We start from the raw sequence: 16,698 nt of genomic DNA on the forward strand, positions 1-16,698 counted from the left end.
GGCGAAGCGAGCGCCTCCGAGCGCGCTCGGCTCCTTCCGCCAGCCCCGCGCCGGCCTGACGCTCGGGAGCCGGAGTCCCCACCTGAGCTTTTGGTGCACTCCTGCTCTGCGGTGAGGATGAACCCGTCACGTTTTGGTGAGAATGAAATCCTACCTCGGCAGGAACGGATGCGTTCTTTTCCAGGAAGCTGGATTTCTCTCAGGCAGCCCTATATTGTATCAGAGTGACCCCGAGCAGGTTCCTGGTTTCTCTGAGCTTCCTCATTTGCACAATGAATGAAGTAGTTGTGAGGCTTGTAGGAGATGACGTGGACTTTGGTAAGTGGAAGCCAATGCTTGATACAGGGCTCCAGGTGCCGGGAGTTGTTCCAGAGGCTTTGCATTTATTAACTGGTGCTTGATGCCCATTTTAGGGATGGGGATGCTGAGGTCCAGCAGGTAGAGAAGTTAGCTACCCAGGTCACACAGATAGCAGGTGGCAAAGCAGAAGTGTGTGTATGTGGTGCAGAGCCCTTGCACATCACCGGTAAGACCCTCTAAGTCCTAGCCAGGGAATCTCTCTGTTCCTGTATGGTGTACAACAGACTGCCACTGTCAAGCTTTCCCCCCCTCCCCCCCCAACAAAGAGGGACATTACTATTCATAGATGATAGAAAACCTGGAAAATCTAGGTGCCTCAATTTTAAAACAGTCTAGTAAAAGGCTTAAGTCGATAGCCTATTAAAAATGGAATAATAGATTTTCTCCGGAATGGCAACAAAAAATATAAAAGTACTTAGGAATAAACATTAACAAGTTAAAAGATCCTCGTGATGAAATCCCTCAACCGTTGCTGAAAGGCAGAAACAAGACCTGAGTAAGTGAAAAATATACACCACATCTTTGCATGACAAGTCAGTATCAAAATTATGCCAATTCTCTCCAAGTTAAATTACAAAATTAGCGCAATTCCCATGCGAATCCCAAGTTCTTTTGGGAATGTGTTAGAAATAACCAAATAATTTTAAATTTTATACAGAAGTTTACATTTTGTAAATGATCAGGAAACCTTTTAAAAAAGAGGAGTAAGCATTAGGCCTATAAAAAATTAAACTGAAAAGATATTGGTACAGCAATAGGAAAATAATCAATGGAATAGAAGGATAGATCTATTATTTTTCTTCAGACATTCAAGTAAAAAACTTTTAATAGTATAGATTGTATAACATTATCCCCATGACAACGTAAATATTTTGTCAATCTAATATGTATACACACAAACATGCATGTGCACCCACACACACACACCTGTGAAATAATGCCCATATCACGTTAAAAATAGTTATTTCTGATTAGTTGATATATTGGTTTCCTAGAGCACCATGAACTGGTGGCATGAAACGAGAAAAGTACTCACTTAAGGGATCCAGAGGTCTACAATCAAGATGTTGGCAAGCTTGGTTCTTTTAAGGGCTCTGGGGGGGTGGTTGGAAATCTGTTCCATGCTTCCTCACTTCTGGTGGCTGCTGGCAATCCTTGGCATCCTGTAGCCTCCAGTCTCTGTCACTGGCTTCATGTGGCATTGACTGTGTGTCAGTCCTCTTATAAGGACACCAGTGATGGAATTAGGACCCACTCTAACCCAACATGACCTCATATTAACTTAATTACATCTGCAAAGACCCTATTTCCAAATGATACCACATGTTCAAGATGGACATGAATTTTGGGGGACACTAGTTAACCTGCTACAGGTTGGATTTTTTAAAAAGTTCTCCTTAGTGTTTTCCTACATGTTGTGAATTCTTTATAAATATATGATATTTTAGGGGAAAAAAGGGATATTTCTTTTACCAACTACAGGGATGTGAAACTCTACAATATGTGATAAACATGACACTTTAGTAGAAAAAAATGGTTTATAAATGCTATCGCTATAATTAAAATAAGATTAAAAATAAATTACAGTACATTTAAACATTTTGCCTCACAACAGGAGCAAAAGTAAATTTAAGATGGATTAAAATCTAAATATATTCAAAAGCATATGCTTTTTTTTTATAATCATGTAAGATATAAACATAAGACAATGAAACAATGGTTGGTTATACCACTTGGAGATTTGAGAAGACACACAAAATCCTGTGTCTTATCCTAAAGCTTCTCATACAGTGCTTGGGCCCTCCATTTTTTAACAAGCACTCCACATGATTCTTTTGCAGGATTCCACTAACCACAGTTTGAGAAACACTGGTGTAAATGATTAATATATTTGTCTATTTAAATAAAAGATGACTTTAGGAGAACACATTTGCAATATTTAGCAAGCAATGCATTAATATCTCTACTGTATAAAGAGTTTCTAATAATAAGAGAAAAACAATTCAATAGAAAAATGAGCAAAGAATATACACCTGCAATTCACAAAGTAAATACAACCAATTAAAAAAAAAAAAACTGGTAAAAGAATCTAAACCTCACTAGTAACCAAGAAAATGCAAATTTAAATAACAATTATTTGTGTGTGCATATGTTTTCTTTAGGGTTGATAGTTATTTAAAAAATTGCTAATAAAGTATTATGGCAAAGGGTTGAGTTAGCCAGGCCTATCAGCATTTTAAGCATTTATATCCTATAAGCTGGCAGTCTAACTTCCAAGAATTTGTCTCACAGCTATAATAGCACAGTATGTATGATATACTGATGTGTAAGAATATTCTTTGGGGTGTTGCTTGGATGTCAGACAATTGAAAACAATCAAACATGGGAGGATGAGAAGTCTGCGGTACATCCACAAACACAGTACAGTACAGATTTATATGGACTTACTTGTAAATATGTTCTTAGTATAATTATGGCTGGTTGGTGAAAAAGGAAAGTTATAGAGAAGAATGTGCAGGTTGCAATCTCATTTTTGTTTCCAAAAACATATCTGTGTGCTTCTATTTCTGCATGTGAATGATAGCTACATAGAAGGATCTAGATTGGAGCAGCAGTCTAAAAATTTAGTCTGATTGCTTGCAAAGCATGTTATCTATTTTATTTAGATTGCATATATTCTGAGGTTGGCTTAAAGATAATTTATGGAGCTTTAAATTCAAAATTTCTTCATTAATATACTGTAAAATATTGGTCTCAGGAGTAGAATTCAGTGATTCATCACTTGCATACAACACCCAGTGCTCATCACAAGTGCCCTGTAAATCCCCATCATCCATCTAGCCCATCCCCCACCAACCTCCCTCCATCAACCTTTAGTTTGTTCTCTGTCATTAAGAGTCACTTATGGCTTGTTTCCCTCTCTCCTTTTTTTCTTTTCCCTCTTGCCATATGTTCATCTATGTTCTTTTGTAAATTCCACACGAGTGAAACCATGGAGTATTTGTCTTTCTCAGACTGACTTATTTCCTGTAGTATCATATACTCTAGCTCCATCCATGTTGTTGCAAATGGCAAGATTTCATTCCTTTTGATGGCTGAGTAATATTTCATAGTATATAGAATTACCACCTCTTCTCTATCCATTCATCAGTCAATAGACATTTGGGCTCTCTCCATAGTTTGGTTGTTGTTGATAATGCTGCTAATTCGTAGAACTTTTAAAGGAAGATGATTTATAGCTCACTCAAGCCATGTCTTTTTGCTACCCCTCGAAGGAAAAACCTGCAAAAAAAGTGCATCAAGGGATCCCTGGGTGGCGCAGCGGTTTGGCGCCTGCCTTTGGCCCAGGGCGCGATCCTGGAGACCCGGGATCGAATCCCACGTCGGGCTCCCGGTGCATGGAGCCTGCTTCTCCCTCTGCCTGTGTCTCTGCCTCTCTCTCTCTCTCACTGCATGCCTATCATTAAAAAAAAAAAAAAAAAAAAAAAAGTGCATCAAGCCCCATCTCCCAAGTTACTAGAGGTTTTCTCTGAGGGCTCAGGGAAGGAATGAACATACATATTTCATGCCTCTGCTTTAAAGTCTAATCATCAAAGTCTCAGCATTTCACACTCCCTGAATTGACCTTGTTTTCTTATATATTTACTTGTTTATTGTTTGCCTTCTGCCCCTGGAATCCAAGATCTAGGGCCCTTTGCTGTTTTATGTTCACTGACACCCAGAGGTTAGCATGTGGACCTTGATAAATATACACTGAATACATGCTGAATGACGAGCATTTGAGTAATTTTTACTTTGAGTGTGATTTTGGTTTTGTTTTGCTTTCAGCTTCTGTTTAAATTTCCAGATACCCACCCCTCCAATCCCTTCTCCCAAAGTGCTCCCTCAGTTCATCTTTGAATAATCACAGTAGCCAAATGTAAATAACAGATCTTTTAGAAGCAGATCATTCTGAAACACAATCCCCTAATACAAAAGAATACCAAGGAGCTGCCTGATTATATTTTTCATATATTGAGTACCTAGTATGTGCAAAATATTGTGCTAATTACTTATAGATTCATACCAACATTTGAAGTATAAGCAGAGCCCAGAGGCACCAGGTGCAAATCTCTGCACAGTTTGCATAACAACCAATTAGTTTTCTTTGTTGTTTCTCAGAAGATCATCTCTCTAATTTTGCCCTAAGCTGACACCCATACTCAACTCCTTACCTTTGGGCAGGTTAGTTCTCCTTGGCAGAACTTTACATATTTGTAATAAAAAAAATTGTTTAGTGAGCTCCTCAAGGTATGTATGGCGGGGGGACCCATGTCTGATTTGTTTTTTGCTGTTTTCCCATCACAGCCATAGGACCTCACACAGGGAAGGCATTTAACAAAACATAATCTGAATGAGTAAATAAACGTGGGATGCATTGTCTGGTCTCTCCTAGCAACCTTAAAACATGGCTTCTGTTAAAACTGCTTTTGACAATTCATAATTACAGAATGTTACATAATTTGAATATAGAATAAACTGATTTAATCATAGTTCTGGTAATAAAATCAGTAGAACTGTAGCTTCCAAAAACTATCCTTTGATTCAATTAAAAATGTTCAGTTCTATACAAAACATATAGCCTTTTTTTCCCTTAAACAAATGTTACTCTAATTCTCTGCCTAAAAGTATTGTCAGGAGGCCCTATTCTAGGCACAGTTAATTGTAAAATTGTAAGTGCAACTCTATGAGAAAAAAAAAAAATCAAAAGTTAGCCTAAGAAACAGAGAGGGATTTTTTTTTTTGCTCAGAAAGAAAGAAAAAAACCTTTCAGACTCATAAAGCACATACAGAGAGAGTCAGCAACAGCAATAGATGCAGAGATCTGTGCCTTTCTGCTCAAATGCCTAAAGAGCAAGGTGGCAAAATGTCTCAGTGTTGTGAGCACATAAAGGCAAAGGAAGCCCATCCAGAAGCTTGTCCAGACTGGACACTGACTAGAACTGATCATCGCTGAGCGATGGGAGCATGAGATTGGCAAGCTCTGACATGAAGCTAGTGCAGAGCAGAGGCCAAATTTCATGTCACATAAGAAACAAGTCTGGACTTAATAGGAGAGACTTTATTCAAAAGGATTATTGCAAGGCGTGGGGTGTAGCATGTGGGGAATGAAGCCTTTTGCAATTGAGGGATGTGGGGACCATGGAAATGTGGAGAATGTCATGACCATATCTGCAGGTGTCTCCAGGCTTTCTTTGATAAAGAGAGATAAACAAGGATATTTGAAAGCCTGGTGTGGAAAAGTGAGTGAAAGGGGAGCATGATCAGATCATACATCAGAGAATGTTTTCCTCTGAGGCCAGCCTGTTCTCAGGAGGTGTTGTCGACTGGCTCAGGCTGTGGATGGGCTAAAGTTCAGGCACCTGGAGGCAGAAGAGAAGCTTAACCAAAGTTTGATTAACAAGCATTTTGTTCCCATTGATCAGTGAGGACAAAACAGTTCAGCTCATTTATGAGGCAAAGAATGAGACTGTAGGATCTATGTCTGGTCTTGTCCTACTTAGGTAATCAAGGTTGTGGGAGGTGGGGGTGTCCTGTGAGTCTCATCAAAGTCATATGTGGAGGAGAGTTTTTTGGCAATATGCCATTTCCTGGAAGGCAAAGCATAGATGGGATATCTCTTACTCCTTGCTGCTTTCCAGGAGTATGGGGTTCAGTTCAAATTCAACATTGTTGGTGGTATGAGCTTCCAAGGACAACCTCAGAGTCTTCCTTTATTCCTTCTCTGAGTCCTTCTTTCTCTACATAGATCTGAGTTTCTGATTCCTTTATCCATTTCCTTCTCTTTGAAGAAACTTTCACATTTCTTACAGTGTATTCTACTGGTAACAAATGCCTTTGGGTTTTATTCTGAGAAAGTCTTTATTTCTCCTTTACCTTTGAAGGATAATTTTACTGGGGTACATTTTACTGGGTACCAACAATGTTTTGGTACATCCAAAACATTGGAGTTTTTTTGTTTCTTTTAAAATTCTGAGTATTTCTTTCCACTCTCTTGCTTGCTTGGTTCCTGAGAAGAAGTGTGGTTGTAATGCTTGTCCTTGTTTCTCTATATGTGAGATGTTTTTTTATTTCTTTGGCTTCTTTCAAGATTTTGTCTTTGTCTTTGGTTTTCTGCAGTTTGAGTACAATATGTTTTGGTGTAGCTTTTTTGGTATTTGTCACTTTTTTGTTTGTTTTTACCTTCTAGAATCTGTGTTTTAATTTCTGTCAATAATATTGCAAAATTGCCTGCTAACATTACTTCAAATATTTCTTCTACTTCTTTCTCTCTCTTGCTTCTCCTGGAATTCTCATTAGCTTATGTTATACCTTTTGTAATTGTCCCACAGTTCTTGGATATTCTGCTCGTTTTTTTTTTTTTTCATTCTTTTTTTTCTCTTTGCAGTTCAGTGAGAGGTTTCTATTGAACGTCTTCAAGTTCACTGATGCTTTCTTCAGCTGTGTCTTCAAGCTCACTGATCCTTTCTTCAGCTGTTCCCAGTCTACCTCTGAGCCTATTAAAAGCATTTTGCATTTGTTTGAGTTGTTTTGATTTCTCTGATTACCTTTGAGTTCAAGTCTCCATCCCTCTGCTTACATTGCCCATCTGTTCTTGCATGCTATGTCCTCTTTTTATTAGAGTGCTTAGCATCTTTATTTATGGTTATTTTAAATTCTCAATCTGATAATTCCACAATATCTGCCATAGCTGACTGGTTCTGATGCTTGCTTTGTCTCTTCAGATTTTGATTTTTCTCTTGGCTTTTGGCAGGCCTTTTAACTTTCTGCTAAAAGCTAGATGTGGACAGCCCTGGTGGCTCAGTGATTTAGCACCACCTTCAGCCCAGGGCGTGATCCTGGAGACCTGGGATCGAGTCCTATGTCAGGCTCCCTGCATGGAGCCTGCATCTCCCTCTACCTGTGTCTCTGCCTTTCTTTCTCTCTGTGTGTCTCTCATGAATAAATAAATAAAATCTTTAAAAAAAAAAAAAAACTAGATGTGATGTACTGGGTAATAGGAATTAAGTAGATGGGCCTTTGTTGTGAAGTTTATTTTTATCTCCCTAGGAGTCAGGATGCATTTATTGTAGCTGTACTTATCAGAGACTTCAGTTTCCTCTAGTGTCCTGGTTTTTGTCTCTCCATTGTCTTTGGGTTTCCCTAGGAATTCCTCCTTAGGTAGAGTTTGGTCCTTGCGGTTCTTTTTTTTTTTTTTTTTTTTTTAAATTTTTTTTTCTTTAATTTTTATTTATTTATGATAGTCACACAGAGAGAGAGAGAGAGAGAGAGAGAGAGAGAGGCAGAGGGAGAAGCAGGCTCCATGCACCGGGAGCCTGATGTGGGATTCGATCCCGGGTCTCCAGGATCATGCCCTGGGCCAAAGGCAGGCGCCAAACCACTGCGCCACCCAGGGATCCCGGTCCTTGCGGTTCTTTTAGCTCTACCCCCATTACTGTACAGCGAACCTACTGATTTGGTGGTAAGGGGGTAGAGAGGGGAATCGATATATAATTCTATAATTAGGTCTCAGTGTTTCAGTGAGTCTGTACCCCTGGCTGTGAGTCTGGTAAGATTTTCTCAGCTAATTTTCCTTCCCATGAGGTGAGATGACAAGGCTAAAGGGGCTGGCTGGATGTTCCTTTCCCCATGAAGGCTCCAGGGAAGTCTTTTCTCTTGCTGGGTAGGTGTTTGTCATGATGTATTTCAGAATGGCTATTCCCCTGCCTTACCCATTGTCAGACATGAAGGGACTTTTCTCCTTTATTCACCGTGAGATCCCACTGAGGGTGCTGGAGGTAGAACTCTGTGAAAATGTGGGGGATCCTTGCTTAGACTGGGTCTCCAGGATCTTTTAACTCTCAAGCTAGTCCATCCTCAGCTTCCAGCAATTTCTAAAGCACATGCATGTTCCTGCCTGTTCTGGTGCTAGCAACTTTTGCCTCAGATTAGCTGGTCTGTGGTCTCTGTCCTCACCTATCTCTCCAGTGTTCAGGGTACAGGTTTATCCTTTGACCTCATTTCCCTGGTAAATGTAAGAAAAGTCACTGATTTCCAGTTTGCTCAGCTTCTTTGTTGTTTGGAGGGAGAGAAACATGACTATCAAGCTTTGGGTTTGTTTTTGTTGTTGTTTATACTTTTAAATAATTTTTAAAATTTTCACAAGAATTACACACCAGTAATCTCCAAATTCACTGTTTCTTTCAGATAACATAGTCTTCTTTCTAATAAAAAAAAAAATTATTTATTTATTAAAGAGAGCACAAGCAGGAGTGGAGGTGGGGGTGGGGAGGGTCAGAGGGAGAAGCTGACTGCCTGCTGAGCAGGGAGCCCAATATGGGGCTTCATCCCAGGACCCTGGGATCATGACCTGAGCCAAAGGCAGACGCTTAAGCGACTGAGCCACCCAGGTATTCATTAGATAACACAATCTTAAAAATGTATCTGAACCCTCTCCCCTCACTGGATTTCTTTTTCCTGATTAATGTGAACAATATTTTCTTAAACTAAAAATTTTTTTTTTAAATATTCACAAAGAATCCTAAAAGTTAATATCTCACTACCAGCCTATTGCTAGTTAACTAATTTCTTTTTGGATAGTTGGAAAATGGCCTACCCCCATCCTTTCTCCTTTTTTTATTTTAGTCCACAGTTATTAAATATTAACTCAACTTTAAAAAATATATTTTATTATTTAAATTCAATTAATCAACATATAGCATGTTATTAGTTTCAGAGGTAGAGTTCAGGGATTCATCAGTCTTCTATAATACCCAGTGCTCATTACATCCTGTGCCCTCCTTAATGTCCATCACCCAGTTATGCCATCCCTCCACCTTCCTCCCCTCCAGTGACCCTCTGTTTCCCATGACTAAGAGTCCCTTATGGTTTGTCTCACTCTCTCTGATTTCATCTTGTTTTATTTTAACCCCCTTCCCTTATGATCCTCTATTTCTTAACTGAACTGCTTTATTGAAGTGCCTTTATAGCATTTAGGGGGTAGCATTTATTGGCAAACTGTTATGACCCAAGGACTGTGCTAAGTGCTCTTCAAACTTCACTGTGCTTCTGAGTCATCTGGAGATTTAGTTTAGATGCAGACTCCAGCTCAGTTGGTCTGGGCTGGGACCTGACTTTAGCAATTCTCATGAGGTAATGCCCAGGCTGCTGGTCTGGGGCCACACTTATCTCAATTAATCCCCACTTACAGATAAGTCCTCTGAGACCGAGGGGAGAAAGAGTTTTTGCACAGCTTCACAACTAGTCAGTATTTGAATCCAAGTTCTCCAGACTACAAAAGAAGTAGCCATGGGATGTCCTGCAGTTAATTACCCTACTATCCCCACAACCACAGCCCTCTATTTAGATCTCTGTTTAGGACACTGCTACAAGTTGAACTGTGTTTCCAAAAACTCTGTTTCCAAGTCCTGACCCCTGGGATCCACAAATATGGCCTTATTTGGAAATAGGGTCTTTACAAATATAATCCAGTTAAGATGAGAGCACCCTGAAATAGAGGCCCTAAATGCAATCTGATAGGTATCCTTGTGAGAAATGGAAAGAAGATGCAGACACACACACAGAGAAGAATGCTGTGTGAGGACAGAGGCACGGAGTGAAGTAAGACTGCCATACCTAAAGAGACATGGAGGATTGTTGGCCGGACAGCATGAGAAGCCGGAAAGGCCAGCAAGGCTTCTCCCCTCGAGACTTCAGGGAGAATATGGCTCTTGCCTACACCTCCATGGAGGATTCTAGTCTCCAAAAGTGTGAGAAAATAAAATTCTGTTATCTTAAGCCTCCAAGTGTGAGGTAATTTGCTAGAGTAGCTCTAGGAACCTAGTAGAAACACTTAATACAATACTTTGGTTTTCCATGTTTCTGGATGAATTGTCGTCAGGCAGGTTCAGGGGCAATTGAGGACACTTGAGACCCACTCAAGACCTCACCCTGCTTCCCTGTTTATTTTGCCTGTGAGAATCAGGGAAAAGAAATCACGTTTACATTATGGAAGTAAGTTAGCCATATTGCACTTCAGAGCAGAGAGGCCCCTGGTTTGCTTTTCCTTTCAAATACTTTTTGAAGCAAAGCTATATTTTCCAACAACAACAAAATTTTCTCCACAGGAAAAGTTTTGTCTACATGTGATTAATTGCCTAGCTATTTGCTTGGGAACTGGATTGCTAATCAAGTGTTTATTATCTGAAAATCTCCTGATCTTTTAAAAAAGAACAACCTCTAGGGACTTCCTTATGTTTGTTCCCCCAAAGAATGTGTGCTGCAGAAAGTCAAAATTTAAAACTAGGTTTTATTTCATTATCTTCCCCAAGCAAGTATAGTATTTTGACTTTTGTTGGCCTCAAGTGACCATAAAGTAGTCCAGGAGTGAGTTTTTTTTCTTCACTTCCCATCTCAAAGTTGTTAGTAGTAGGAAGGAAACGTTGATGCTGGTGGTTGCCTGGAGGTGGCCAGCTGCCCCACCCACATATGGCCTCCTCCTGTGGCCTTGACTTCCTTCCAACATTGTAGCATCATGGTAGCTCAGTGCTCTAAGGCGAGCAACCCAAGATTGAAGGAAGCAGGAGCTAGCAAGCTTTTCTCACCTACCTCCGGAAGCTGTGTTGCTCACTTCTGCTATGAGCTATTGATTACAAGGGAGTCACTAAGGTTGGCCCGGATGTAAGGTGAGAAACCTAGCCTCCACCTCTTGATGAGAGTCTGAGGAGTGTGCAGGTGTGTGTACAGATCATCACACCATCCTTTACGAATAATGTTTTATATAGTGTGCAATGACAATGGTGGTGCATTTAGCCGAGGACATTTAGCAGTTTCTGTTTGAGCTGTGCAAGATACTGCACCTGCCTGGCACTCACATTCCTCAGTCCTTAACTGCAAACAAAGGGAGGCCAGCCTCACAGCTCCTTTGCAGAGCTATGATTTTATGGTACTTTCTATAATTTCATCAGCCCAAACCTTAGAGGTTCTCATTTGAATTTTGCAGGTGACGTTTATCTGGGAGAAAGCTGTTCTGCCACCTAGAGCTGTCCAGGGCAGAATGAAGCAGAAACACATCCACTCTCAATCCTTCAACTCTGCTTCTTCCTATGGTGATTATTAGCAGATGTGGCTGCTGTTTATTGCAAGTGCTGGAGGCTGCTTCTTGGCCTCATTGGCTGTCCATACTCATGACAACTCCAGCCCCAGTATTTCTTGAGAGGTGGGTCTGCTCAGGCCCATCCCTCACCATGGAGGCCTCCACTCAGCCAGAGATCTAAGGCTCTGAGCTCATAAAGCCCAGTTAGTGTGTTTATCAAACTAGAAAGTGGTCAGGGTAGGAGGCATGGGGGCTGGAGGGAGGGCCTGGCCTGTGTAACTGAAGTCCCATGTGAAGTCTTTTTTTTTTTTTTTTTAAGATTTTATTTATTTATTCATAAGAGACACACAGAGAGGGAGGCAGAGAGAGGGAGAAACAGGCTCCCTGCGGGGAGTCCAATATGGGACCTGAGCCAAAGGCACACGCTCAACCACTGAGCCACCCAGGTGCCCTCCTTGCCTCAAACTTCTAACCAGAGGTACTGAGAGTATGTCACAAAAACTACAGGGGACATACTTATTGCAGGGGACATTCGTCTACTAAAATAATGCATTGTTTATCTGAAATTCAGACAACGGGATGACCTCTATTTTTATTGCTGAATCTCATTAACACTAACAACACATCCTTTCTTGTTTTCTTTCTGTCAGGGCAGTTCTTGCTGTACCCGTGAACTGTGGGGGCCACCTGAATATACTTCACGGACCCCATGAAAATGCCTTTGGATTTGCCAAGATGACCTCCTCCACCTGGAGCATTGTGATCATTCACACCATCAGCTCTGTAAGAGAATCGCAGTCCTGCAGTGTATTGTAAAAGTTGGGAATCTGTTTGCTGAGAAACTGCATCTTAGTGCAATATTTTTTTAGACATCTTATTTATTTGTTCATGAGAGACACAGAGAGAGGCAGAGATATAGGCAGAGGGAGAAGCAAGACTCCATCCCAGGACCGCAGGAATCATGTCCTGAGCCAAAGGCAGATACTCAACCACTGAGCCACCCAGATACCCCTCATTGTAATTTTTATAACTAGTTTTCTTCTCATGGGTTAGGTTGGGCATTCTTTCATATGTGGAAGGGTTATTCGCATTGGTGTTTCAGTGAGCAGTCTATATCCTTTGCATGGTGTTTTTTGTTTGTTTGTTTTTTGTTTTTTAATTAAGTTTTTGCTTTTCCCCTCAATTTCTAAGAGCTTTTTTGGTATCTGAAGCTCAGTATTCTGTCCCGGACATAATGAAAATATTTTCTCCCAGCTTATTAATATTACTGTGTCTTTTGATTTTTGATGCTTATTATCCTATGAATCTGTCATATGCTTACAGGTGAATTAAAATCTCTCCCTGCTGTGGGTTGCGTCTGTTTCCCGTTCGGTCTCCTACAGTTTCCTTGGGAATATTGCTGCTGGGTATTTAGATCATAACAAAGTGCCCTTCCTGTCATTTCTAATGGTTTGGGGGCAGAACTCTACTCTGTCTGACTTTCCTATCAGGAGCACAGCTTCCTTTTATTTGTATACGCTTTGCTATACTTTGCTCATCTCTTTAACTGAATTGAATCACTTTTATGAGGTGTGTCTCTTGTGCATAGCATAGAGTTGGGTTTTGCTTTGTGATAAAATCTGAAGATCTTTCTCTTTTATTACATGATTCAATCCCATTTTCATTTAATGATTAATGCATACATTTGGTATTAGCTCTGTCCCATTATTTTCTGTTGTATTTCAGTTTTTAGGGCATTTTTTTAAAAGTCTTTATATCGTTTGTTTTCTTTGCTTTTTGTATAGAGTTTACGTTTAAGGTATGTAATCTCATTTTACTGGCTATACTTGTATAAATATAGTATTTTTTGAAAGATTTATTTATTATTTGAGAGACAGAGAGAGAGAGTGTGAGGAGGGGCAGTGGGAGAGAATCTTCAAGGGGACTCCCTGCTGAGCACAGAGCTGGATGTGGGCTTCGATCTCACCACTCTGAGATCATTACCCGAGCTAAAACCAAGAATCAGCCACTTAACTGACAGAACCACCCAGGCACTCCTTGTATAAATTCAATATTACCCACTCTTTTACTCATTAATTTTTAGACAGCACTGATGACGTTAGAACCTTCTCCCTCCCTCTTTTTCTTCTATAACCTGATTTTATCAGTCATATATTTTTCAGTGTTTACATTTGAGCAGCATTGTCCACTCGCTCATGCAGACTTTCAGTGATCACTAAGGGATTGCCTGTCCCTCCCATTCTCATCTACGTGTGGCCCTCCATCACATGACCTCTGCATCAGTGTGTGTAGTTTGCACATTCCTCTCCTTGCCCTTTGTCACCCCCTTCAGTGCCAGTCTTGCAGCATCGCAGCAGTGCTTTGGGTTGACTGTAATTCCTCCTCTGAGAGTTCCCCAGGAATGTCTCCTGGGGGTCATGGTCTCTGAATTTGTGCAACTTCAAAAATGTTTGCTGTCTGTTCATTTGAAGGAAAGCTTGGTTGGAAATAAAGTTCTCATGTCATGGACTTGTTGTTACTCTGTTTTTAATCTTAGAGTTCTTGCTCCACTGTCTTCAGAGTTACTGCTGCATTGTCTTCAGGTATCGATCATTGCTGTGAAGAAATCAGAAGCCAGGGTACCTAGGGGGCTCAGTTGGGTAAGCATCTGCCTGCAGCTCAAGTCATGATCCTGGTGTGCTGGGATCAAGCGCAATGTAGGGCTCCTTGCTTAGCAAGGAGTCTGCTTCTGCCCCTCCCCCTGCTTGTGCTTTCTTGCTCTCTCATAGATAGATAGATAGATAGATAGATAGATAGATAGATAGATAGATAAACAAACCTTAAAAAAAAAAAGAGGAAAGAAAGAAATCAGAAACTAGACCATCCTTTTGTCCGCAAAGGAGTCTGTCTTTACCTTTAAGGCTGGGTAACCTCACTAGGATGTGTGTGTCCCTTGAAGATTCTCATCAGCTTCTCAGACATAGTGTGTGCTTTTCTCACTTAGAATCATGCATGCTTTTACATCAGGAAGTTTTTAAAAAGTTTTTAAAATCATATTTTAAAATCATATTCAAGTATATGCCCCGTTTTACCGTTCCTGTTATTATTGTCGTTACAAATAGGGAGAGTCTAGCCACGCAGACTGTTTTATGTTGTAGTCTTCAATCTCTTTTATCTTTTCTCTGATTATTCTAAACTTCCAGTCTCCATTGTTCACTTTCCTCATTACTACCTTCTATTTCTCTACATTTTTGTCGATTATCTCTTATCCCTTGTATATCTTCCAATTGATCTTCATTTCTGTATGATCTTCCCATTTATTTGTCTGTTTAATCTTGCCATTTCTTACTTATGGTCTTGTGTTTCTCTTATAGAGTCTTTCTTCATTTACTTAGAGACTTTTTCTTTAGAATTTTTTCCTAAGAACAAGAATGTTCCTTAGTTATTGGTATTAAATAATCTCTAGTATATTTTAAGTGAAGAAAGCAACAGGCAGAGCTCTGTGTGACTGATTATATAAAAAGGGAAAAAGAAAGAAGAAATATAATTGTGCCTGCATATGCATAAAATATTTCTGATATAATATTCAAGAAATGGTGACATTGTGGACCTCCACGTGGGAGGAAATGCATATTCTGGAAACATTGACAAAAGGGAGAATTTTTTTTAATTTTTCTGCCTCTGGTAACTTTGGAATTTTGAACCATATGAATGTATGATCTCTTCAAGTGAAATGAACTTGATACAAATACAAATAAAATAAAAACAGGTCAGCTGGAAATGTATGTGTTGATTTTTATTTTAGTATTTTTTTTCTGTGTGATGCCTGTTTCTGTTTTCCCCATATCTGGATCTTCACCCCTACTCTCTTCAGCTGGGAGCCTTGCTCCTCCACTGTAACAACTCTGGCCAGTGACGAAACCCAACGGTCCTTTGGCAGTGCCCATCTTATCCCTCAGCAGCTCTGCAGAAGCAGACCTCCTCTCCTTCTTAAAGCACTTTCCTCTTTGGGGTTCAGGGCACTGTCCCCTGGCCTCCTGCACTGGCTGTCCCTCCATTTACATTTTCCTTCCCTTCCCCACCTCTGAGCCTCCCATTTACACTTCCTGTCTAGGAGACCTTCTGTCCCTGCACACTCAGGAATGCTAATGACCCTCCCAAACTTGTATTTCCAGCCAGAACCTTCCTCCTGAGAAGGGTCCCACCACCTGCTTAATGCCACCACGTGACAGGGAGAAAGAATCTCAGCCTTAGCATATTTAAGACCAAGCTCTGGATGTTCCTACCTGGAACTGTGTGCATCACCAAGTTTTCAACACCTCAGTTACCATATCCAAATACCCTTCTCTTCTATCCAGCAAATCACCAAGTCCCATAAGCTGGAACATAGCTACACATCTTGAGGTTGATCGATCCCAACCATCCTGGGAACTACTGCCTCACCCCCTCTTGGATGACCCCAAGTGCTTCCTAACTGGCCTTCCCAGTCCTGCTCCTGTTTCTGTGTCTTCCCTCCACACAGTGCTCCATGAGGGTGTTCTTTCTAGCAATGGGAATTTGACCACACTCCCTAGCTACAGAATCTTCATCTCATGGCCTGCAAAGACCCCTCTCTAAATCTCTGAACTTCTGCCCACTGATTTCCATCTAGCTGCTTTAGGCTTTTTTTGCTCACCCTCGCCTCCAAATACCAAACCTGTTCCTGCCCCAGTGTCTTTGCACTTGCTGTTCTTCTACCCCTAGACTTTCACAAGTTATTTTTCTGTACTACACGTGAGATTCCCTTGCATTATTCACGTTCTTTTTGCTTCTTTCAGGTGTCTGCTCAGTTATCATTCTTCACTGAGGCCTGTTCTGACTACTTTAGCTAAAATATCTGTCCTCCTGTCCACACTGTTACTCTACTGCATTATTTGGTATGGTTTCTCTTTTTCCTACTTATCACAGTTTGTTCATTGCCTGTGACTACTTGTTGAACAAAAGCCAGAAAAGGCAGGTATCTTGCCTGTATCACTTGTGCCTACAACAGTGCCTAGAATGTAGTATTTCCTCAACAAAAATTGGTTCAATGAAAAAAGGAGGGAATGAATGAATGAACATTCAGAAGTGAACTCGTTTATGTAAAAACTTGGTACATAATGAAAACAGTATTACAAAACAGTAGATAAATAAATGATATTTATTTACTGGTATCAGGATAATTAACCATGTAGGGAAAAAATAAATTTCACTTCCTGTTTGCATAT

General features: G+C 40.4%; 1 protein-coding gene across 11 annotated transcripts in view; it reads left to right on the plus strand.

Annotated features, from left to right (window-relative positions):
* Positions 1-56: 56 nt before the first annotated feature.
* LOC112656094 (uncharacterized) overlaps positions 57-16,698 on the plus strand; it is an 82,766-nt gene continuing 66,124 nt past the window's right edge. For 5 of the 11 annotated variants that reach the window (XM_025441293.2, XM_035704676.2, XM_035704677.1 and 2 more), the window contains exons 1-3: positions 57-318; positions 11,381-11,486; positions 12,129-12,256. In XM_025441293.2, coding sequence (XP_025297078.1) covers positions 304-318; positions 11,381-11,486; positions 12,129-12,256 — 249 coding nt within the window. In that variant the 5' untranslated portion in view covers positions 57-303. Of the gene's footprint in view, positions 319-11,380; positions 11,597-12,123; positions 15,234-16,698 lie in introns of those variants that run through there. The other 6 variants (XM_049099418.1, XR_004808384.2, XR_003134108.3 and 3 more) reach the window with 6 other exon arrangements.

Source organism: Canis lupus, chromosome 22 (assembly GCF_003254725.2).
Source record: "Canis lupus dingo isolate Sandy chromosome 22, ASM325472v2, whole genome shotgun sequence".
Classification (NCBI taxonomy): domain Eukaryota; kingdom Metazoa; phylum Chordata; class Mammalia; order Carnivora; family Canidae; genus Canis; species Canis lupus.